The 26,438-nt window shown below is 45.6% G+C and overlaps 1 protein-coding gene across 1 annotated transcript in view; it reads right to left on the bottom strand.

The window, feature by feature from the left end:
* LOC310772822 (rRNA 2'-O-methyltransferase fibrillarin-like) overlaps positions 1 to 26,438 on the bottom strand; it is a gene marked incomplete at its 5' end in the record, with an annotated part of 48,305 nt that overhangs the window by 7,852 nt on the left and 14,015 nt on the right. The window contains 5 exons of the mRNA XM_083632751.1: positions 8,336 to 8,481; positions 10,763 to 10,875; positions 19,470 to 19,602; positions 19,730 to 19,900; positions 20,140 to 20,234. Of these exons, the coding sequence (XP_083488877.1) occupies positions 8,336 to 8,481; positions 10,763 to 10,875; positions 19,470 to 19,602; positions 19,730 to 19,900; positions 20,140 to 20,234 (658 nt within the window). The remainder of the gene's footprint in view (positions 1 to 8,335; positions 8,482 to 10,762; positions 10,876 to 19,469; positions 19,603 to 19,729; positions 19,901 to 20,139; positions 20,235 to 26,438) is intronic.

Here is a 26,438-nt window from a genome sequence, read left to right as displayed (position 1 = left end):
ACGAGCTGCAGCATTCTGGATGAGCTGGAGTGGTTGAATAGCAGAGGCAGGTAAGCCAGCTAGAAGGGCATTGCAGTAGTCCAGCTTCGATATGACCAGTGACTGGACCAGGAGTTGTGTTGCTTCTCTTGTGAGGAATGGACGGATTTTGTGTTATATAGGGAGAACCTACAGGAGCGTGCTGTTGCAGAAATGTGGGCTGAGAAGGAGAGCTGGTTGTCCATGATCACACCAAGGTTCTTAGCAGTTTTGGAGGGTAGTACAATGGTGTTATCTATGGAAATGAAAAGGTCAGTCAGTGGGCAGTCTTTACCAGGGAGGAAGAGCAACTCGGTCTTGCTTAGATTAAGTTTAAGGTGGTGAGTGGACATCCAGTTACTAATGTCTTTGAGACATGCAGAGATGCGAGTCATGATTTGGGTGTCAGAGGGGGGGAAAGAGAGGTAGACCTGTGTGTCGTCGGCATAACAGTGATATGAGAAACCGTGTGATGAGATGATATGGCCGAGAGATCTGATAGATAGCAGGAACAGTCAGGGGCCAAGGACTGAGCCCTGGGGGACACCAGTGATGAGAGTGCAGGGTTTTGAGAGACCTCCTCGCCATAGGACCTGGTAGGAGTGGTTGGAAAGATAAGATGAAAACCAAGAAAGTGCAGAACCAGAAATGCCTAAATCGGAGAGAATGGATAGAAGAATTTGGTGATTGACTGTGTCGAATGCAGCAGATAGATCTAGTAAAATGAGAACGGAAGAGAGGGATGAGGCTGGGCTGCCCCGCCGCACGGCTCGGTCTTGGGCCAGCACCATCAATCCTCACACCAACAACAATAACAACTGCAACAATAACAACTCACCCTACCTGTAGCCTGGGTAAACCCATCCCCCACGTGACCTGCTCTCAGACCTGTTCTCAGTCACTATAGTTTCTGGGAGTGACTGGGACTGGGAACTGAGAGAGCAGGTCACGTGGTGGCTGGGTTTACCTAGGCTACCCTACCTGCCCCTATTAACCGTCAACTCCACTCTCCCTGGATTACTGTCACCTCTCCTCATATCATACCTCCATCTTGGACTCTCACTACTGCTCCTCCTATCTTTTCCCCCTGGACCATTTTTATTTTTTCCACCTGGACCATTATTTTTTCCACCTAACCCCCAACTTCCACGATCTCTCCCCCGCCTCACCTACTCTGCTGCCGACCTTCACTTATTCAACAATAACCACCGTCTCTCCGCTCCTGCTTTCACCGCCGCCAGCAAATCTAACATTCTCCGCCGCTGCCGCTTCATCCACCGTGGACCCCGCCATAACCGCACCCAGACCCTACACTACTCTGCTGACACTAACATTCCCTCACTCTGGACTAACTCCCGCCCCCCTGTCAATACCACCTGCCGCTCTGCTAACCCCAACAACCTCCGCTCTCTCCCCCCTGCTCCCCCTCCTCCCAAATCAATCTCCCTTGCCCTGCTGAACACTCGCTCTCTCTCCAACAAATCACCTGTCATATCCGAACTCATCCTGGACAATAACATTGATCTTCTCCTTCTCACTGAATCATGGCAACAACCCCTGGACTTCTACTCACTCAATCAGGCCACCCCCCCCCCAACTATAGTTACATCGCCAAGCCCCGCCTCTCTGGGCGTGGGGGGGGGGTCTCGCCGTTTTCCATAAACAATCCCTAGTCATCAACAAACTCAACCTCAACCTCCCATCCATGTCCTCCTTTGAACACCTTGCCTTCTCACTTCCCAACTCCATCACTGTCCTTCTTCTCTACCGTCCCCCCAAGCCCCACCCCTCTTTTCTGTCTGACCTCTCTGAACTCCTCACCATCGCTTCTTCTCTTTCCTCCCGCCTCCTTCTCACCGGTGACCTGAACATCCATGTTGACCAACCTGACTCCCCTCTGACATCTGACTTCCTCTCTCTCCTCAACTGTTTTCACCTCACCCAGCACATCAACTTCCCCACCCACACCAAAGGCCACATTCTCGATCTAGTCTGCTCTTACTCTCTACCCATCTCCAACCCTCACCCTCTCTTTTTCCCTCTCTCTGACCACCACTGCATCCTCTTCTCTGCTCCCCTGCCCTCACCCCGCCGCCCCAACAAACGCACCATCTCCTTCCGTAACATAAAATCCATCAACCTACCCACTCTCTCCCAGACTATATCCTCTGCCCTCCCCCCCCTGACTCCACCCCTCCTCCCCTGACGACTATGCCACCCTCCTCAATTCTGCACTCACCGACTCCCTTGACTCCCTGGCCCCCCTGAAAACCTCCAACGTCTCATTCACCTCCTCCTCCCCCTGGTTCACTCCCCAACTCCGCACGATGAAACAGACCGGCCGGCAACTGGAAAGACTTCACAAGAAAACCCACCTCACTGTCCACGCCGAACTCTTCAAACAGCACCTCTTCTCCTACTGTGATGCACTCCTAGCCGCCAAATCTGCCTACTTCTCCACCCTCATCAACAGCACCAACAGGAACCCCCGCACTCTCTTCTCCACTGTCAAAAAGCTCCTCCAACCCCCGGACAATAACACTCTCTCCTCCCCTGAACTCTGCAACTCATTTCTCCACGCCTTCAACAGCAAAATCTCCAAAATCCACTCCTCCCTGACTGCCTCCATCGCCAACCCCTCCGCCCCTCCCCCCCCCACTATCATCTTCCCTCCCCCCTCCCCCCTCCCTCACTGCCTTCTCCCCTGTTGACTCCTCCCTCATCACCGACATTATCACCGCCTCCAAGTCTTCCACCTGCTCCCTCGACCCCCTCCCCACCCCCCTGATCAAGGTCTGCCTCCCCGCCCTCATCCCCCACCTCACTGCCCTTTTCAATCAGTCACTCTCCCAAGGTCACGTCCCCTGTCTACAAACTCGCCGCCGTCACCCCCATCCTCAAAAAGCCAACCCTCGACCCCGCCAACCTCTCCAACTACCGCCCCATCTCCAACCTCCCATTCCTCTCCAAAACCCTCGAGCGCATCGTCGCCACCCAACTTCACTCCCACCTTCACTCCCACAACCTCTACGAACCCCTACAGTCTGGCTTCCGTCCCTACCACAGCACCGAAACCACCCTCTCCAAAGTCATCAACGACCTCCTCACCTCCGCTGACTCTGGTGCCCTCAACATCCTAGTTCTACTCGATCTGAGCGCAGCCTTTGACACTGTGAACCACTCCATCCTCCTCCAAAGGCTAAGCCAACTGGGTGTTGAGGGCACCGCACTGGACTGGCTCACCTTATACCTCACCGACAGACAACAGTTCATCTCCCTCTCCGGTCACTCCTCCACCCTCTCCTCTGTTTTGCAGGGGGTCCCCCAGGGCTCAGTCCTTGGCCCCCTGCTCTTCATCTGTTATATACTCCCCCTTGGTCACATCATCAGTCAATTCAACCTGGACTTCCACTGCTACGCCGACGACACTCAGCTCTACATCACCACCAAATCCCTCCAGAACCCACCTCTCACCCACATCGAAAACTGCATATCTGCAATAAAAACCTGGCTAACCCACAACTTCCTCCAACTGAACAGTGACAAAACGGAACTCCTCCTCATTGGCACCAAATCCACCCTCAATAAAACTGGACCCATCACCCTCACCATTGACGACTCCACCATCACCCCCTCCCCCCTGGCTCGCAACCTTGGTTTCATCCTGGACCCCACCCTCTCCTTCGATCCCCACGTCAGCTATGTTGTTAAAACCTCATATTTCCATCTCCTCAATATCGCTAAAGTCAGACACTGCCTCTCCCCCCCTGCTGCTCAATCCCTCATCCATGCCTTCATCTCCTCCCGCCTTGACTACTGCAACTCCCTCCTCACCGGCATCACCTCCCGTTCCCTCCATAGACTCCAGATGGTCCAAAACTCAGCCGCCCGCCTGCTCACTCACACCCGGTCTCGTGATCACATCACCCCTGTCCTCCTCTCTCTCCACTGGCTCCCCGTCAAGCAACGCATCGACTTCAAACTACTCCTCCTCACCTTCAAAGCCCTCCACAGCCTAGCCCCCCCCTACCTGACTGACCTCCTCATCCCCCATCGCCCCTCCCGTACACTCCGATCCTCTTCTACTGCCACCCTCATCATCCCCCCATCCAGACTCAAAACCTTTGGTGACTGTGCTTTCTCCCGTGCTGCACCCCGACTTTGGAACTCCCTCCCCCAGACCGTCCGAGACTCTCCCTCACTCCCCACTTTCAAAACCCGACTTAAAACCTATCTGTTCTCCCAAGCTTACAACCTCCCCTACCCCTGACCACCTCCTCCAAACCATCACCCTCCGCCCCCCCCCTGCCCCTCCCTCCTGTTCTCTTCCTCTCCTCTGCTTCTCCATACAACCTTGCCCTGAACGGACACTGTTATTTGTACCTGTCCCCTGTATCTGTTGCCTGTTGCCTGTATCTGTTGCCTGTGTCTGCTGCCTGTTGCTTGTCTTTTGTTTTACGGTTAAGCGTCTTTGAGTCTTGAAAAGCGCTATATAAAATAAATGCATTATTATTATTATTATTATTATTATGAGGCCCTAGCAGTGTGTAGGGCCTCAGTGACGGAGAGGAGAGCAGTTTCGGTGGAGTGGGCAGATCGGAAACCGGATTGGAGGGGATCGAGTAGGTTGTTTTTTGATAGATGGAGGGAAAGTTGATCAGAGACTGCTCTTTCAAGGGTTTTGGAAATGAATGATAGGAGGGAGATAGGACGGTAATTATTAATGTCAGTGGGGTCAAGAGAGGGTTTTTTGAGCAGAGGCTTCACTCTAGCGGTTTTTAGGGAACGTGGCATGATGCCTGTGGACAGAGAGGAGTTGATGAGGGATGTGAGAAAAGGGGATAAATCAGAAGAGATGGACTGGAGAAGAGAGGAGGGGATGGGATCAAGAGGGCAGGAGGTAGCAGGGTTAGAATAGACCAGTTTGAGGACTTCTTCAGAGGAAAGGGTAGAGAAGGAAGGGAGCTTTGAAATGGAGGGCAGATACTCAGGGTGGGAAACAGGAGAACTGATATTGCAGGATGGAGGGGGGAAGGATATGATATGTCGTCAATCCTTTTTGTGAAAAATGTAGAAAAGTCGTCTGCAGAGAGGGAGGAGGAGGGGGGGGGGGGGTTGAGGAGAGAGGAGAATGTAGAAAATAGTTTGGTCGGGTTATTGGCGGATGACTATTTCAGAAATGGAAAAGGATGATTTGGCTGATGAAACTGCATGGGTGAATTTGGAGAAGATGTGTTGATAGGCTGAGAGGTCATTGGGGTGCTGAGATTTCTTCCATTTTCTTCGTGTATCTCGAGAACCGTTGGTTGGATCGACTTCAAACTTGCGAAGTGCGCCAATGGGGACCTGACGGAGTGCAGAGCACTGTTTGTGTTCGTTCAATATTAATAGAACGTTCAATATTAATTAATTTGTGTTCGATTCTGCCCCTCCGGGGTGAACAACGAAACATTATTCTCCCTCTGAAGGTGGGCGGAGCAACCAGAGCACAACAGCACAGTCTCTTCTGCTCTGTCCCACAGACACACACAGCCCATCGATATTCAGCGCCATCAAAACGTGTAAAGTTATTTCACGTGTGATTACTGAGAGTTAGAACAACAGCGCGATATGCAGGCTGCCCCAAGGCACAAACACATGGATGTGGATCAAAGCATTAATTAATTTGCGCGTAGCACTAACGCGCTTCATTTCGGAATATCCAAACATATCGACAGCATATGCATGCTACCTGAGATGGTGTAGGTAGCTAATCTAGCTCTATGTTGCACCAAACAGTGGCTCGAGTTGAGCTACGTATATGCAGCTCTGTGTCGATTGAAAAATGCTTCCACCTGATTAAAGAGAAAACATGTGATACTGACTGATGCCTGTAGTCTACGTGATACGCAGGTATACACCGTATACCCAGTAGAAAAGGTCCCAGATCTTCGGATACCCACTTAAAAATGCGCAAGGGTACGTAACATCGTTTTGTGACAGAACTTTCACTTTTCCATTCATAAAATTCACCCTGTGCTCTGTGTTATGAAGCGCGGACTTTTGGACGATAGGGGCTTCCGTCGAGCGTGAGCAAGCCAACAATGTGGAGATATGAAACGAAAACAAACTCAAACTATACTCTTTTCAGTGTTTTCGTAAGCCTGCTATCCCTGAAGCTACTACCGCTTCGGGTGTACGGCAACCATTTTAGGGCATCCTCCTCCGTCAGAGTAACCTTTGTCAGTTCTTGCGTCTCCTAGTAAACCATGTCGAGTGTGCTCTGAAACACCTTCAGTCCTCACACGAAAACGCTGTCATTCTTCCTGCATTACTGTGGCGTCACTCGTCAGTCATCAGTCCTCAGTCATCAGTCCTCACTCGTCAGTCCTCACTCGTCAGTCATCTCTCGTCAGTCATCACTCCTCACGTCTCACACGAAAACATTGTCATTCCTTCTGCAACGTGCCTCACTTATCACTCAAACTAGCTGTCAGTCATCACTCCTCACGTCTCACATGAAAACGCTGTTCTGTGGATCATAAATATGAATTCACGTTGAATTTACATGAGATTTACAGACTGAGTTAAATAGACGTTAAATAGGCAGTGGATTTACATGAAGAAGCTGGTCTTGTGGCGGCTGGTTCTGGTCTTGGCAGACCTCAGTCTCTTGCCGTGGGGGAGTGTCTTAAAGAGTTTGTGGCCAGGGTGGGAGGGGTCGGCCATGATCTTGCGAGACCGCTTCAGTGTCCTGGCTCCATGCAGGTCCTGGAGGGATGGCAGGTTGCATCTGATTATCTTCTCAGCACAGCGGATGATGCGCTGAAGTCTGTTGATGTCTTTGAGAGTGGCAGCAGCATACCAGACAGTGATGGAGGAGGTGAGGATGGACTCAACGATGGAGGTGTAGAAGTGCACCATCATGGCCTTTGGCACTTTGAATTTCTTCAGCTGCCGCACAAAGTACATCCTCTGCTGTGCCTTCTTGGTGAGAGCTCTGATGTTCAGCTCCCATTTTAGGTCCTGGCTGATGATGGTCCCCAGGAAGCGGAAGGACTCCAGTGTTGACTGGGGAGTCACCCAGGGTGATGGGGGAAGGTGGGGGTTTGTTCCTCCTGTAATCCACAATCATCTCCATTGTTTTTTGAACATTTAACACCAGGTTGTTTTGACTGCACCAAGTCACCAGATGGTCAACTTCCTGTCTGTATTCCGACTCATGTCCGTCTGCGATGAGCCCTATGAGGGTGGTATCGTCTGCGAACTTCAGGAGCTACTTGGGTTTATGATCTCTTTGATAGTTACTTTATATACACCATCATGACTGTTCATCCTCTCTGTGCTCGTACTAGGCAGCACATATCCATTGCCTTAATTGCCTCGTCAAACTCTGTGCCACGGAGCGAACTCGTTTACACTCGTTTGACTTATGAGGGCATGCATGTTGTCCTTCACATTCGCTAAACCTGCCGGTCTTTGAACAAGTCGGGATTGCCTGTCGGAGAGAAATAGCCTGGTTCGATGTGTTGGATCCCTTCAACTGTTACCTTTCCATCCAAAGGTATTGCAACTTTTGTCACCAGAACGTCAAACAGGAGTCTCTGCTGATAGTAGAGAAGACATGTTCATATTTTCTATGGCTGCAACAACTAATTGATCAAATCAATAAAAATCAATTATTAAATTTGTTGGCAACGAATTGCATTATCGCTTTGGGTTGCGATTTGTTGGGTAGCGGGGCTATACGTCTATATATCTACTACGTCGGACTTGCTGTGTCTGTCATGCAGCTGGACACTTCCTGTGTCGCGGACTGACTGTCACGCGTTGTCTCCATGGAGACGAGACGGGAGCCCCATGCTGGCGCTAAGATGGCGGAGGCGGCGAAAACCTTCCAAGTAAACTATCTACAGTATGGGAGCACTTCACATTCTGTAAAAGTAGAATGTGTGTTAGCTGCAAAGTATGAAAATCGACCTTGCATGACACGGATGCACCACAGTAATGAGGACAAACAACAACGTAACATAATGTTAGCCATGGACAAACAGGGCTCAACAAGCAGGGTAAGCTGGTTAACGTTTACTACAAAACTGTGAACGAGATTAGACACGTGCTTTGAGTTTGAACTGAGGAAACGTTAAACGTCTCGTTTAACATTATCTAATAGTCGGTGTCTGCTGCTTGTGATCAGCTTGACGTGCGTGTGTGTGTGTGTGTGGGGGGGGGGGTGCGCGCACACATGCGTGCATGTGTATGAGAGAGAGGAGAAAGTGTTACTGCAGAAACAATCTACCTTCATGCATCAGGGGGGACACGTGTGGAGTTAATCTACCTGTAGATGCCCACCACTACAGCGTGGTCTCTCTCATATGGTTCCAGTGTGAGCTGCTCCTGTGGCTTCATGTTTTCACTCGCCATCTTCTTCACTTCGGAGGCAAACACCGCTTCTGGAGCCGCGGTGGAATCTATACAGTTGGCCTAGAGAGAAAGATAGACCATAAGACATCTCACACTAAACCTTTGTTAATTTGACACTAGTTAGATTCTAAAGCTTTCTCTTGTCAAACATTTTGATCCTTGAATAAATAACAGATTTTACCTTTAACCTTGAAGATGTATGATCTACTTTCTAATAGGACTGAAGTATGGTTAAGCATTAATAAGCAGAAAATGACCGTTTACAGATACAGAAATATTGCCATATATTCCAGTTCTAAAAGCAGTGACAATTGTTATTGTGCCACTTATGGTTATCTTCAGTCACACTAGACCTCTGAGAAAAAGCAATTAATACTAAATCAAGTTGACATAAATTAGGTATTTGATGTGTGTCTTGAAATAGCTCAATTATAACTGTTTTATGTTAAAATAAGAAATCTTAGTGGTCAAATGTAGGGTTACATTACATTACGTCAGGGTTTTTTTAAAGTGTGGGAGACTGAGCCTCCCCTCAGAGAACATACAGTGCATCCGGAAAGTATTCATAGCACTTAACTTTTTCCACATTTTGTTATGTTACAGCCTTATTCCAAAATGGATTACGGTAAATAAATGTTTATCTCAAAATCCTACACACAATACCCCATAATGACGAAGTGAAAAAAAGTTTTTCTTTAAATTTTTGCAAATTTATTAAAAATAAAAAACGACATGTACTGTAGATAAGTATTCACAGCCTTTGCTATGACACTCAAAATTTAGCTCAGGTGCATCCGAGACAGGATTGTAGCGAGGCACAGATCTGGGGAAGGTACAGAAACATTTCTGCAGCATTGAAGGTCCCAATGAGCACAGTGGTCTCCATCATTTGTAAATGGAAGAAGTTTGGAACCACCAGGACTCTTCCTAGAGCTGGCCGCCCAGCCAAAGTGAGCAATCGGGGGAGAAAGGCCTTGGTCAGGGAGATGACCAAGAACCCGATGGTCTCACTGACAGAGCTCCAGCGTGGAGATGGGAGAACCTTCCAGAAGGACAACCATCTCTGCAGCACTCCACCAATCAGGCCTTTATGGTAGACTGGCCAGACGGAAGCCACTCCACAGTAAAAGGCACATGACAGCCTGCTTGGAGTTTGCCAAAAGGCACCTAAAGGACTCTCAGACCATGAGAAACAAAATTCTCTGGTCTGATGAAACCAAGATTGAACTATTTGGCCTGAATGCCAAGCGTCATGTCTAGAGGAGACCAGGCACCGCTCATCACCTGGCTAATACCATCCCTACAGTGAAGCATCATGCTGTGGGGATGTTCTTCAGCGGCAGGAACTGGGAGACGAGTCAGAATCGAGGGAAAGATGAATGCGGCAATGTACAGAGAGATCCTTGATGAAAAGCTGCTCCAGAACACTCTGGACCTCAGCTCCTTTGTAGCCTGAAGGCAAAAACCGAAAGGCTCAAGAAAGGCTTCTTCCCCCAGGCTGTCCGCATGCTAAATGCTAGCCACTAGCAGCATTAGGACCACATAGCACTTACTTTCTTTTTATCTTTTTAAATACGGCACTTTATTTCTATAACTTCGTTTATAATGATTATGTTGGCCGTGTTAGGCCTGTCTCTTTTTTAATTAAAGATAGGACCCGATGATACTGTATAGCACTTTACGATCAGTCTCTTATATGTTCTGTGTCTTTTACTGTTTTTTTTACTGTTTTTTACTGTTACCTACCTTTTCTGGCACATTGCAGAGACTAAAATCCCATTGCATTTCACTGCATGTTTTACACTGTATTTCTGTGCAAGTGACAAATAAAGTATCCTCCTCCTCGTGTTAGCAAGCAGCTAACGTTATCTATCGTTAACCATATTATCACAGCAACTAATACAAGGTCTCTCCATGAACCGAAAACACAGCCCTGATTCTAGTTTCCCCCCCCGACGTCGGTCACATTGATACTGTTTGGCCTGACGGGCTTCACTATAGCCACTTTCACACATGAACTCCGGATCAGGTGAGGGTTACTTCCCACTGAGCCTGCCCCGGATGATACGTGAAGTGTACCCTTTCACACATGAGGCATGTTGCAAGGCAGAGGACTGTGTGGGCAGGAAGTAACGTAAAGTTAGTAAACTAGTGCTACGTTTGGAATTACCGTAGTTCTATCGGGCCTGTTCTATGGTTAAGCGTGCGTCTGTCCACCTGCGTACCCAGTTGAAACATGCCCATCAATATGTTCCTAGTATAACAATAAATAAATAAAATTTACTTTATAAGGTGTCTAAGGATGGAGGATAACTTCCTGGTGTGGTGTTCATCACTGTACCTTGATTGAGATGACGAAGTGTCCTCCGTTCTTCAGGAAGTTGTGAGCATTTAAAGCAACAATCCTCGTCTGGTCAGGCTGGGCAACATCAGCAAAGATGACATCCACCATTCCTAAAGAGACAACAGTCAATTATTGTCTGAACACACGATGGTATTCGGCCACCTGTGTATTGACATGAATATAGCTAGTTTGACAACTAGTAGGCATCTTATTGTAGTCACACGCAATACTCTTCTACGAGGATTTTTTTTAAACCCATCTTCTATGATGGATTTCTTCCCTGTATGTTTGTTAAATGTTGGTGTAGCTCAAGAAAGAAGCCCTTGCTCTTTGATTCCAAGCAGGGTTCCTACAGCTTTTTAAGAGTAAAATTCAAGCACTTTTCAGAGCGCTGAGAGCAGATGGCATTGTCATAAAGCGGAGAGGAGCTGAACGGAAAAATGCCCCTTTTCATTTCAGAGCCCATGTCAGTCAATCTAACTCCGGGGCAACTCTGCTGTCCGCTCTGCGTGATTTTTGGTTTACATGAATGATCGTGCAGATGAAACGCCAAATTATGTTGAAAATCAAGCACTTTTCAAGGAGTATATTCAAATTCAAGCATATTCATATCCTTGAAAACATTAAGGTTAAAATCAAGCATTTTCCAAACTTTGTACAAACCCTGTCTAAGGGACTGACACCAAAACCTGATTTTCCACTATAAAACAAACGCCGTTGTAACAATGGTGGGTAACTGGCCAAATTACTTCATGCTAAGATATTTCCAAAATGGAATAAGAAAAACAAACAAAATGAAATGGGGCAAGAAATGCAAAGCGCATCGCCTAGTATATTCATTCATTCAGTATATAAATGGGAGCTAGGCTCTGTCTGTCTGTTTGTTTCTGTCCCACTGCCTGTTTGATCACGTGCGAACCGAAAAAAACCTAAAAAAAAAAAAAAAAAAATGCCATTCTGATTGCACTATTGTTCGTATTAGCCTCTTCTCAAGTTGCACTAGTATGCAAAAGTCTTATTTTGTTTATTATGTTGATGTTTGAAGAAAAGTTAAGCTGAATAGTTATGAGAAATAAATACAGGGTGTGTTTGTTACACAGGTGTCCTGCTTCTTTACCAGCTTAGAGGTGTATTATCGCTATCAGGTGGACTGAAGTTGCACTACAGACAGTTATGGGCCACACTCGGGAGCCCTGCTTAAAAATAAATAAAAAATAAATAAATAAAATAATTACAAAGAAAATCGGTATACCGGTTCGATCCGGTTTAGACGGCAATATCGAACCGGTTTTAAAATTTTCAAACCGACCCAGCCCTACTGTGATGTCATAAATTCCACTGTGACATCATCAGTGATGTCATAAATCCCACTGTGACATCATCAGTGGTGATAAATCCCACTCTGGCATCATCAGTGATGTCATAAATCTGACATCAGTGATGCGGGTCTTATTGGCCACACAGCGGCCGAGCTGCGAATGTGAGCTGCAGGACGGGCGAGGCCGCATAGCGGGCGAGCCTAGGAATCGAGCGCCTGTAGGGCGCGAGATCCCTAGTATATTAGCATGATCAGTCATCAGTATAATGGGAGTTGGGGCTCTGTCTGTCTGTTTCTCTGTCCCACTGTGATTGTCCCACTGTGATGTCATAAATCCCACTGTGACATCTTCAGTGATGTCAAATCCCAGTGATGTCATAAATCCCTCATAAATCCCACTGTGACACCATCAGTGATGTCATAAATCTGACATCAGTGATGCTGGTCTCATTGGCCACACAGCAGCCAAGCTGCGGGGCCAGCTCGGCGAGCTGCAGGACAGCTAGCGAGCCCGCATAGCGGGCGAGCCTAGGAATCGAGCAAACATGGTAAAATTGAGTAAGGGCTCCGTCTGTCTGTCCCGTCCCAATAATGATATCATCAGTGATGTCATAAATTCTCACAGACACAAGAGAGACACACACACAATCCCGCATAGCATTACCTTTTTCTTAAAATTGTATTTAACCTCTTCCCCCCGACAGGCCGAGTGAGCCCTTGTCATCTCTCACAAATGACGGTCTACAGCAGCCTAGGAAGCACGCAATGAGACATACAGCACACCAAAATGTCGGGAAGAAACGTGGTTAACTGTGACAAGCATTTGTATGCAAACGAAAAATAATTCCAACCCCAAGCAACAATATCAGCATGTAGCCAAAACACAAAACGGTGCATGCCTGCATTTATGTGGTGATTTGTTTTTGCGAGTGAATCATTCTCTCTCCAAACGAGATGGCATTCGAAAGCCAAGAGTCTGCTGTTTCCAATGAGGTATAGCTCGTCTCTGAGAGATGAAAACTCACTCAGTAGGCTGTCAAAGAACAGCAAAAAAGTGTTTAACGTTTTACAGATAAAACTACATGTTACGTCTTACCTTTGCTGTTTTCAAATCAAAAGTTGTGTTCGACTTCATAAAAACGCTACTAATTGCTACTCCTAATGCCTCTTCATCATCTTGAAGCGTTTTTACAGTCATGGTGTTTACAAAGCCATATGGAGGGTTTGGAGTGGAGTGGTCATCTTCACAGAATACAAAAGCTTTGTGTTCAGTTCCACGGCATTTCCTGGAAAACTGTCTGACGTACATTCTTTCAGTCCACGTCGATTCTATTGGCTCTGACGCTTCCATAGGGGTGTCAATCATCGAAATCAGCCAATGGGTTCCCGAGATATCCCTATGCGTAACGCCCCAGGCGTTGCCTGCATAATGAAGAAGGCCTTTCGATGCATTGCACACAGTAAAAATACAGCTATAACACTTGAGGGTTATCCAAACCATAACGCATATTAACTGAGTACTTGGTGAGATGTAGGAGGAGCCCGGCCAGGAGTCAACCCACAGAGCCCAGTCCCTCCACGTGCCAGAGCCTCCCGGTCCCGGCAGAGTAGTTCTGGAGCAGCGGATTGAGTGGCCCTGTCTTTCCCTAGAGGGCTGACCGTGGGTAGCTACTGGGACGTAAGTCGGGGCTTGATCACCCCCGGCTGGGTCACCTGGGTGAGGGTGTATGATGTTGCAGTACCCAAAACATCCTATGACCCCAGGGTACATCACTGATGATACGTCCCAGTTGCATCCATGTGATGTTTTTTCTATATAGTGATTAGAGCTGGGTATTGGTTCAAATTTCAAGAATCGATTCGATTCCAATTCACAAGGTTGCGAATCGATTAATTTCAATTCGATTCGATTAATCTCAATATTGATTTGGTGATACCAAAACGTGTTTTTTGAGCTGTACCCTGAATTACATGACTGTCCAGTTATGTATATTAGTTAGGTATATACAGTACTTTCATAAATAAATGCTCCTTGCTTTCCACCTTTCTGCACCTCTTTTCTTCTCCATTTTGGCACCATTGAACAGCAAGCCCCGCCCACCCGCGCTGGGGTCCCAGCAGCTTCTGACTGAAAAGTTACCTCATTCCTCCCTGCCTGGCTGCCTGCAGCCTGCTATCTGCGCAACTAGGAACACTTATACATACTGGCCTGCTGTTCTGTGAGTGGCCTGGCCTGCAAAAAAAAAAAAAAAAATTGCAGTCCATGCCATTCCAGCATGGGTGGAGTTAATTGGGGGGGGGGGGGCAGGGGGCCTGGCCCCCCAGTTGTAAAAAAATAAAAAAATAAAAATGTAAATGTAAATGTAAATGTAAATCTCACTGTCTGGCTGAATATGATCATACAATTTATATCCAATTGGACAAGAATCACAGGTATCTCTTTGCTAAAGCTGTGACAGGGGGGCCTCTGACAGGGCCTTGCTGCAGCCACCCCCTCCCTCTGGAATGCCCTCCCCAGTCACATCTGAGAGGCCAAAACTCATTGTCTTTCATACTCATTATGTCATCGTTCCAAAAAAGCCCTTTTCACCGTTGCTTTTGACCTATAATATTTCTCTCTCTCTCTCCCCCTCTCTCTCATCTATTTTAATATTTTCTCTACTAACTTTATTAAAGTTGTTTTATCCTGTATTTGTAAAGGGTCTTTGAGCACGTTCAAAAGCAACAGTGAACAGTGAAGCACTATAATATACATTACATTACTAAACATACAATAATGAGTATTAATGTTCTGTAATTCTACTCATATTCTAATACAGGGTATATGCAGCAATCCTGAGGTTAAATTCAAGACTTTTTCAAGACCCTTCCAATAAATTTCAAGACCCCATCGCCACTTTGAGCTGTGACCGATTACATCAGCGACACACCTTTAACTAACACTTACTATACATTTTGAGTTTGAGATTGCAAAACTAAACGGTCTTAGTTTGCCATAACTTCTATGCACTGTATATATATAATACAACAGAATTCAGATAGGCCGGGAAGGAATCAAGCTCAAGACAATAAATTGAGCAACTAACCCAAAGGCAAGGTTTATTTAAACTTAAAAATATATATAAAGTATATTTATAACAATAACATGCTCGCTCGCTCACTCACTCACACATGCACACAACAGTGTTTCCGTGAGGCTCAATCTGGTGCACTCTGAGAGCTACCCCCAGGTATTTTCACATGATCAAATCTGGCCCCCATTCAAAAAGGTTTGCACACCCTCACCATATAGTCTCATATCACAATATTGATATAACATCGATATATTGCCCACCTGTAATATTGAGTGCCAGAATCAACCTCCCAATGATGCAATTTGCAGAAAAATATTAGATTTCATTGATTATCAATCACTGCTTTCAACGTCTTTCTGATATAAATGTTTTATTTTTACAACCTGATCACCCTATCGTTTTATTTTTACAACCAGATCACCCTATTAAATAAACAGCGTCATGACTCAATAACGTTACTTGGCAGAGGGTCGCTCGTACTGAGCACGTCCTCGTCAAACTGACGGTGAAAAATGTTTGCTGTCACAAAATAAAAATCATTTGACGACTTATTTGAGGGAGTGTAATTATGTTATTGATCACATTTACTACCTGTTGCTCTTTGAAGTCGTGATGTTTGTCTGCGTTTGGTCAGCTCCCTTTGCCAGTTCGCCTCCACACTTTTAAACATTGTTTACAGACGGGCTATGTAGTGTCCATCCCTGTCAGCAACGTAACGTAAAGCAAAATAACTCCATATTTCGCTCTCAACCGGACAAGACCGCATGCGCTCACAGCAGCCATGTTTGTTGTGTTGAAGCAAGCACTGAATGAGTGAAGGAGAGGAGGGGGGGACGCCCACGACACACCCACACTGTCACATGCATGTAACGTTACATTATTTATTTTAAAAGCACGCAAATTATTTTTAACTCAGCGTAAATTAACGTCATGAAAACACATCTATTCACATCGAAAAAATAACACCTGTTAATCCCTAAACCTATTTTTCAGCTCACCTGCCGAAAATGACATGCCCAAACTGAATGCAGTATATCTCCACAAACATGGCAAAAAATTAACAATTCAAGCTCCGCCAAAAAAAAAAACTTTTGGATGAAAAGCACCTGAAAATCATGGGTTGGCAGCCAAATTCTTCTATTGAGCAGTAGACTAATGTCTTATGAGTGCTTGTATCAAAGCAAATCCTTAGAAAGTGAACCAGAGCAATTTTACAGATGATTTACTACATGTAGGCCCAGGCGGACCTGATCTGGGCACATTTTGGGCATCCTGGTTGCCATTTGACTTTTCTATGGTAGAAGACTGAAATACAATTTTTTTTCTCCTATTTACATATCACTATAGGTACTCAGTTAATATGCGTTATGGTTTGGATAACCCTCAAGCGTTATATCTGCATTTTTACTGTGTGAAATGCATCAAAAGGGCTTCTTCAAATTGCATGCAAAGCCTGGGGCGATAGGCAGAGGGACATCTCGGGAAACCTTTGGCCGATTTCGATGATTGACACCTCTATGGAAGCGTCAGAGCCAATAGAATCGACGTGAACTGAAAGAATTTACGTTGGACAGTTTTCCAGGAAATGCCGTGGACCAAACCCAAAGCTTGTGTATTCTGTGAAGATGACCACTCCATGTAAAAAACCTTCCATATGGCTTTGTAAACACATGTAAAAAAACAACGCTTTAAGATGATGAAGAGGCATTAGGAGAAGCAATTAGTAGCGTTTTTATGAAGTCAAACACAAATTTTGATTGGAAAACAGCAAAGGTAAGACATAACTTACCTACTGAGTGAGTTTTCATCTCTCAGAGACGAGCTATACTTCATTGGAAAGAGCAGACTCTTAGCTTTCGAAGCCGTCTCGTTTGGAGAGAAAAGATTCACTCGCAAAAACAAATCACCACATAAATGGTAAATGGCCTGCATATAGCGCTTTTATCCAAAGCGCTTTACAATCAGTAGGTACATTCACCCATTCATACACCGATGGCGGCAGGTTACCACGCAGGGTGCTGGCACACCATCAGGAGCAATTTGGGGTTCAGTATCTTGCCCAAGGACACTTCGACATGCAGACTGGAGCAGGTGGGAATCGAACCACTGACCTCTTTTATCCAAAGCGATTAGTGGACAACCCGCTCTACCTCCTGAGCTACAGCCGCTACATAAACGCAGGCATGCACCGTTTTCTTGTTTTTGCTACATGGTGATATTGTTGCTTATGGTTGGAATTATTTTTCGTTTGAATACAAATGCTTGTCAGAGTTTTGTAGCCACGTTTCTTCCTGACATTTTGGTGTGCTGTATGTCTCCCTGCCTGCTTCCTAAGCTGCTGTAGAGCGTCATTTGTGAGAGATGACAAGGGCTCAGCCCGCCGCCAGGCCCACTCGGGGGGAAGAGGTTAAAGGGTCTTGAATTTGAAATCCACCTAAGACTTTTCAATACTTTTCAAGGGTCCTGATTTTCCCTAAATTGAATTCCCAACTTTCAAGACTTTCCAAGACCCTGTGGATACGTGTAATATTTCTTATATTTCCATTCTTATACTTATTAAACTAATTAAAATAATTAGAGAGAGACCATGATGATGCCAGCCTTAAAATTAGATATTCCTCTAAATCTGGCTTCAAACGGGCAAAATTTCAAATGTAAAACGGCCACATTTTTTGGGAGACAAATGTGTGTCTCCTGCAGAAGTGGCCCCCCCAGAGCTAAAAGTCAAACTCCGCCTATGCATGCCAGGCCACCAGGCATCTGCCCGAAGCGCCCGATGGTGCAGTCCGCGCCTGCCCCCACCCCTTTAAAAATGGTACGCACGCATCGTCATGTGGATCTGGCTATACAGGCAGCATGGCTGTGTTTCAGACAGGCATAACTGCACGGGCGTCAAGTCAGCCAGAATGTAAAAGTTTTATCAGCTTTAAGGCTTTCAAAATAAAACCCTTATTGTAACATTGGCATTAATATTAATTTTGATTAAAGCTTTACAGCCAGTTTCACTTGTAATCGTAACATCACGAGTATTTTGATACAAGGTTTGCTGCTTTGTTCATTGAAATACCTTTTTCTCATCCAACGTGCATCAATAAGCTATTTACTTTTGTTTAAGAAATATTATTTTGAAAGTTTTAACTGGAAGTTTCCCAGCTCATTGCGAAAATTGACTGGTGGAGATGCGCTCCCCTTACCAAAACGCACGGCAGATAAAACTCATTGAAAACGTGGCACTAGTTTACTGACTACACTGTCGTTGTCCCATAACTTTAGCCACAAGAAATGTGGAGAATTAATCACTTTATTGCTTCATGGTGATCACTATTTAGCTGCATCTAACGTTATGGTCACTGGTCAGTTTTCACTTTTTGGCAGAACACCGGACTTTGTAATCCGTGGATTTACGTTACTGTAACAGTGATCATAAAGCAGAATGGATTATAGACGGTTTTAACTTGACAACAAAAACATTCTAAATTGAACCCCCGCTCACTTCCTGTTGCAGTGTTTGCTATGGACATAAAAGAAAAAAAACATTCAAGTGCAGGACTGACCATTCCGTGAAAACCGTCTATACAGCTGAGCAGCGAAAACAAAAGTAACAATGTCAAGTGAATATTTCTGCAGTTTGCCGAATGCTGAGAAAAAGGAAGTGCTGTGGGGTTGCGCTCTGGTGAAAACCGTCTATACCAGACATGTAGGCCTATTGGAAATGAGCCTTCGCTTGTTTCACAAGTCTGCTCGAACGAAGCGCTAACCAATGCTGCCATCCAACCACCAGAGATCTCAGGTAGGGACAACAGCTGCAGTTAACGTCACCTAATGGTCCCTCTCCTCACAAAAAGTGCTACAGGTATCGCTTTTTCCATGCAAAAATGCAAACGTTACGTGTGAACAGCCCCATACACAGCAGATACCCCTGCTCCGTCATTACCATAGTAATAGATATTCGACATTAACTGCTTAACATAACCAAACTTGAGTTCAGCGTGTGTTTCCACACGGACCCCCAAACACCCCCCCACCCCACCCCCACCAGCGAGTACCCGATTACTCGTTCATAATAGAAGGAGAGTATTTGAGTATTTAAATTGGTTAAAATGCCCATCCCTACTTACAATTAACCGAAAGCTTGTGATTTACCCAATTTAAAATGACCATGCTAGAGGAGGGGAAACTTAAAAGATAACTTTTCAATGTAATTTTGTTACGATGGTCTCATGTTCAGAATTCAGTGATAGCTAGTGACAGCACTACTTGTCATCTGCCGACCACCATGCAGTTTTTCCTGATGTGGCTAGTGGCTACCTACCAACCAACATGCGGTATTTGTGTGGGTGACGGGCGTCTTCGATGATGGGAATGATGTTGGTTCGTTTCTTTGCCACATTGAGAAGGTCGCGGCCTGACCGGTGGGAAAACTCCACAGCATAGACCAGCCCATCCTGTCCACATGTGAAAGACACTGGATTACATTTCACCTTAACTTTTCTCTTTAATTACAAACATCAGTTCAAAATGTGTCTTATCAGCAGGTCTTAGACATAACATGAAAATGATTGTTGTACTAACCGGTCCAACAATGTCTGAGACGTGGGACACTGTGGTCCCAGAGGCAGCTCCCAGGTACATGACTTTTGCCCCTGGCTTAATATGAATCTGGTCTACACCTCCCAAGATGGCTGCCGCCAGCTTAGAACGGAACGGATTCCAGGTCCTGTATTCAATCTTAGTCTCTCCCTCCTGACAGCCAAAAGAGAAAACAAATGGCAAATCTACACTTTTGTTTCTATGGCACAAAATGCATGTAGTAGCTCACACGATATGCACCAACTTATGTTAATATGGGAAGCAAATCATGAAGGAACGTGTGGTAAATGCAGCCGTTAAGTCCAGGTGCTGGATTCAGTAGCATTACATCCAACAGTGGTGCTCTTTGCTCTAGTACTGTACCACCACCATGCTGTCAACTAGAATCTCACCTCCACATTGATCCTCTTCTCTCCATAGACAGACTCTCCCACCACCATGTTCTTGGTCACCAGGGCATCCTCCTTCCCTCTGCAGATGAACACTCCTGAGGAGGCAGACACAGAATATGTGTCGGTGCCCTGTGGGCTCTACATTTCTGGTAGGGATGCACCATTATAACTTTATGCCTCCGCCATTAGTTCATTCTGGAGTCCAAATCCCCATTTGAGTCAAATTGGAAGAAATTCCTACAAGGCGCTCCTGAGATGTTGTGTTACAGAGCTTGGAAATTGGGTGTGTGAGGTCAGTGACCTTTGACCTTTGATCACCAAAATGTAATCCGTTCATCCTTGCCCCCAAGTCGACGTTTGAGCCAAATTGGAAGAAATTCCATCAAGCCATTGTTGAGATATCGCTTTAACGAACTTGGGAATGGCACTCGTGAGGTCAGTGACCTTGACCTTTGACCATGAAAATCTAATAAGTTCATCCTTGAGTGCAAGTCGATGTTTGAGGCAAATTTGATGAAACTCCGTCAAGGCATTCCTGAGATATCACGTTAACAAGCTTGAAAATGGTGTTTGAGAGGACACAGTGACCTTGACCTTTGACCTTTGACCACCAAAATCGAATCAGTTCATGCTTGAGTCCAAGGTGATGTTTGAGGCAAATTTGATTAAATTCCGTCAAGGCATTCCTGAGATATCGCGTTAACAAGCTTTAAAATGGCGTTCGAGAGGTCAGTGACCTTGGCCTTTGACCACCAAAATCTAATCAGTTCATCCTTGAGTCCAAGTCGATGTTTGAGGCAAATTGTATGAAATTCCGTCAAGGCATTCCTGAGATATCGCGTTAACAAGCTTGAAAATGGCGTTCGAGAGGTCAGTGACCTTGGCCTTTGACCACCAAAATCTAATCAGATCATCCTTGAGTCTAAGTCGATGTTTGAGGCAGATTTGATGAACTTCCGTCAAGGCATTTCTGAGATATCGCGTTAACGAACATCGGATGGACATACATACGGACGGACGGACGTACGTACACTGTCGTTTCCCATAACGGTAGTCACAAGAAATGTGGAGAAAGAATCACTTTTTGGGAGACAATCGCTTCATGGTGATCACTATTCAGCTGCAGCTGTAACGTTAATCACACTGGTCACTTTTCACTTTTTGGCAGAACACCGGACCTTGTAATCCGTGGATTTACGTTAGTGTAACAGTGATCATAAAGTAAAATGGATGATACTGGACAATAACCTGACATTGCTGGACAATGGACATGTATGCTATTGGAAATGCATTCGCTTGTTTCACAACTTGTCTGCTCCAAAGCGCTAATGCCATCCATCCAACCATCGGAGATACTGTCTGAGGTAGGCTTTAGATGTTCGCTTAGCGTCACCTAATATCACAGTCAGTCCCTCTCCTGACAAGAAATGCTCCAGGTAGCGCTTTTTCCATGCAAAAATGCAAACGTTATGTGTGAACTAGGGCTGCACGATTATGGCAAAAATCATAATCACGATTATTTAGATTGATATTGAGATCACGATTATTTAACACGATTACTCATTGACATTGAGAACATCATGAATTTATTGAACATTTACACTGGCTTTTTATTTAACATTGGATGTCTTTGGATTTGAGATATAATTGAAAATAAATAAGTGAAAATAAATAATAAAAGTGCAAAGATTTAGAAATAAAATAAAAACTAAAATAAATATACAGTATATGTAGGCCTACTATGTTGCAGTGAACTGCCACAACCAACTGCAACTATTAATCTACATTCAATATGTTGGTAAACATCTGAACTAGTAGTCCTTAAACCACAAAACTAACCAAATGAGAACACTAGTAACGTTCGTTTACATTACATTAAATTACTCATTTGGTAGATGCTTTTATCCAAAGCGACTTACGTCGTTTAGGTTAATAATAGGCTATTGTTAATGTTTATCTGTGAGCTTGTTAGCTGTTGAATATGCGGTCGCATTGTAAAGAGTGTCCTGAATCGATGACTGTATGTGGTGGCAGTAGCTAGATGGGGCTTTGTATTTTTGTTCGTTTAGCGTTATTGCTTGGTCATAGACCACTTTGTGAGTGGATTTCAAGTGATTAAAGAAAGAGGGAGAGGTTGTGTTGCGGGGTGCAGCCACGACCGCGCATATCTTGCACTGTTTGTTCCAAGTCTATGGCTGTGATTGACAGGTGGGTCAAAACTCGCATCGCAATTCCGTGCTGTATATTCGCATCGCTCTTGATGTGTGGACCTTTAAACTCGGCGAAACCATAGTGTTTCCACCCCACATACGTTGTTTTACCTCTCCTCTCGACCAGCGGCTCTCTTTCTGTGACTTCTCTCATCTTATTCTTGTGCTACCACGGAAATAAGTGGGGAGGAGAAGTGCAGTGGCTCTCTGTTCACATGACAGTCATTCCCAACTCGAGCGGTGTGTGTGTATTTTGGGCTTTGGGGGAGGGGCCGAGCACACTGCTGCAAACGAAGGGGTGCGCTTGATTTACAACACAAGACAGAACGAGAGTGACAAGAGCCGCAAAATCGTTGTATGTCGATTATCTTGTTTTCATAATCGTGGACAGCCCAAATCGTAATCATGATTAAAATTCGATTAATCGCCCAGCCCTAGTGTGAACAGACCCATATACAGCAAATTACCCCTGCTCAGTCATTACCATAGTAATCACACAGACCCCCCCCCCCCCCCGCGCGCGAGTGCTCGAGCACTCGTTCATAATAGAAAGAGAGTACTCGACTATTTAAATTGCTTAAAATGCCCATCCCTACTCCACAGAGGATTAGAGAGGCATGGCAGGATGAACTTGGTGTTGATCGATCGCAGATTATATGGGACAGGAGTTTGTCTATGGTTCAGTCTTGCTCAGTTAACAGCAGACACCAGCTGATCCAATTCAAAGTTACTCACCGTCTCCACTATTCCAAATCAAAATTGCACAAGATTTACCCATCTGTCTCACCACTATGCGATAGACGCCAGGTGTTAAAGGGTACACTGTCACACGCTTTTTGGGTTTGCCCTTTAATATCCGGATTCTGGGCCAAAGTTTTTCTAAGGCCTATAGAGTAACTCTTAAGGCGGAGGCAGAACTTGCCATTTTCGGCTGCTCGGACTCCTCCTTAAGGCCTAAACAGACTCGTCCGTCCGCCTCGAATTGGAGCCGTCTCGCCGTCTGCCGGCGCCAGCGAGCCCTACATGCTAGGACGTCACTACACCCTCCCTCCTTCCACCCTCCCTCCTCCTGTGGAAGCTCCGTGGGAAAATGGCGGCGATTGAGTGCAAGGCAGTCTGAATGAAATTGAATGTAACGTTCCCAATTCTATGTATTAAATTCTAAAAAACGACCCTCAACATTTGGGAAGGCTAAGCCACACAACTAGTTTGTTAACGTCATGCTTCGAAGACAACTTTACGACGATGAGGACGGTAAGGACTGCTGACGTCACGCACGTATCGTCGCCGCTGAGTCACATTTCCGAGCAGCCCCCGTCAGCCGACGGCGCCCCCTCCCCGCATGACGGCGCCCCACCCGCCGTCATACGGGGAGGGTGGGGCGAGGCTCTGACGGACGAGTCTGTTTAGGCCTTTACTTCTCCCCATGGCTGTGCAACAGCCCCTGACACAGGGGATGATTGTCGCCAAAATACTTATTTTGAAAGACTGGAAGTCCCCCTCTCCACCCTCCTTCTGCTGTGGCTGACCGACATGGTCTCAGTAGTACATATGGAAAGACTCAGGCCTCTGAGGACTAACTCAATCAGGAGGTTCTCGACCATCTGGGACCCGTTTCTGGACTACCTGGGTGAGGTCAGAAATGAGTAACTTGCACATCCTTGCACACATATTTTAGTAGGCTGGTACTTTGTTTGGTACTTTGTTTGTTTGTTGTCTCCTTTTTTGTTGTTGTTTTTTTCTCTCTCTCTCTCTTTTCCATCTATCCGTTTGAATTTGTTTACTTGTCTCGTCTTTTTGTTTGTTTGTTTGTTTTTAATCATTTAAAACCAAAAACCTGTACAATCGACTTGATGTGGGACTAAGTTTACGGGGTGGGAGAAAACAGTTTATTTTCAGATCAAGCACTCACACTGTCGGTATCGCCATTGCATCATATTCGTGCATGCAACTTATTTGAAGACTATTTGTTGTGGGTTGTGTGTAGGGCTGTGAATCTTCACTGTCCTCACCATTCCATTATGATTCATCTGTCAACGATTCGATTCGATTCCACGATGCATCACGGTGCATCTCGATACAGTTCAAAATATTGCAGCTCCAAGTATCAAATCCTCAATTTTCTGTGTTATTACTGCACATGGCTACTTTTTCATCAATTAATACAGGCAGTCAGATAAATTTCAAGGCCCTTGTTTACGGTACTTAGAAAGTGCTTTAAAATCTGAATGTCAACAGAAATTGAAACATAAACGATTCAACGATTAATCTGTCAACGATTCGATTCGATTCACACGTCTGCATCGCAATGCATCGATTATACGATTAATTTTGACACCCCTAGTTCTGTCCCATCTGTTTGCTGTTGTTTTGTTTTGTTCTTTGCTTGGGTGTGTACACCCAATTGTTGATGGCACTAAACCAGTGTCTGAAAATGAAACAATAAAAAAATTATATACAAAAAAAACATAACGTTAGCACAAGCATTAGCCAAAGTTAGCTAGCTAACGTTAGTTGTTTTGTTTGTCACCAAGAATGTGTTGCTACCTGACGTTACGTTCAGCAACTGCATGCAGGGAACCAGGAGGGATTTTATTACGCGGAACATTATGATTTATGAATAACAGCCATTTAAATTGGAGTTGTCCATTACTTTCATATTGCATTTGCCCTACTTGGTAACCGTTTTATAAAAGCAATAGCTCACTTCATCCCGTTATACTGTATATGATCATTATACCACACCTAAGGGTGTTCTCGACCCTTAGGTGTGGTATAATGAGCATATACAATGGTCTGTCATGAGTTATTGCTTAAATATATCAGACCTATATCAGTATCGGCCGATATTGGTTTTGTTGACTGCAATCGGCCTATGCAATCGCAAAACAGGTGGCATGCACCGATTGGAGTGGCCGATATTTAGCCTATCAGTTGGGTCACATAATTTCTGCCTGGCTACCGTATTTGTGCACTTAGCAACTGGTACATTGTTTAGGATAATAAATGTAAGCAGCTTCAAAAAGCCAAATTTAAGACCTTAAAAAAAAGATTCTACCTGAAACTGGATTTAAGAAGAAAAAACAATTGTTTTCAAATGCCAAACAACCTATTCTATCTGACTGAAGTAATCTAAGTTGTTAAACTACCGGTATACCTCTCAGCAGCCTTTGACACCAGCAGCCTTTGACACCATTTCCCACTCTATCCTCCTCGACCGCCTTGAACACACTCTGGGCATCACTGGAACCCTTCTGGCCTGGTTTCAGTCATATCTAGCCGACAGGCTCCACTATGTGTCCCTCGGCGGGTGCCGATCTGCTTCAGCCCCAGTCAGACAAGGTGTCCCTCAGGGCTCCGTCCTTGGTCCATTCTTCTTCACCACTTACCTCCTTCCCCTCAGCCACATCATCAGGAAACATGGACTCAGTTACCACTGCTACGCCGATGACACCCAGCTCTACATTCACACCAAACCTTCTGCTCCCCAGCCCCCCCCACTCCCTAATCACCTGCCTCCGTGAAATCAAAAACTGGATGACCACAAACTTCCTCAAACTAAACAGCAATAAAACTGAACTCATAGTAATTGCACCCAAGTCCACTCTTCACAAAGTCAGCAACCTCATCCTCTCCATTGACAGCTGCTCCATCTGCCCCTCCTCAGAAGTCCGCAACCTGGGGGTCCTGCTCGACCCAACCCTCTCCTTCCAATCTCACATTAAATCTGTCACTAAATCTGCATTCTTCCACCTCAAAAACATCTCACGCCTCCGTCCCTCACTCTCTGACACCTCCGCCGAAACTCTGATTCACGCCTTCATCACCACACGCCTGGACTACTGCAACGGAGTGTTGTTCGGGGTCCCTGCCAAGACCCTTGCCCGGCTGCAGTACGTGCAGAACTCCGCTGCCAGGATCCTTACACGAACCAAACCCTGGAACCACATCACCCCCACCCTGCAGCAACTCCACTGGCTTCCCATAAAACATTGTATCACGTTCAAAATTCTCCTCCTCACTTATAAATCCCTGCACGGTCTGGCCCCCTCCACCCATACACCCCCCCACGTAGTCTCCGTTCCTCCG

The sequence above is a fragment of the Poromitra crassiceps genome (genome assembly GCF_964638095.1).
Source record: "Poromitra crassiceps genome assembly, chromosome: 1".
Lineage (NCBI taxonomy): Eukaryota > Metazoa > Chordata > Actinopteri > Beryciformes > Melamphaidae > Poromitra > Poromitra crassiceps.
The sequence above is the reverse complement of the archived record's forward strand: the minus strand, read 5'-3'. Positions and strand labels throughout refer to the sequence as shown.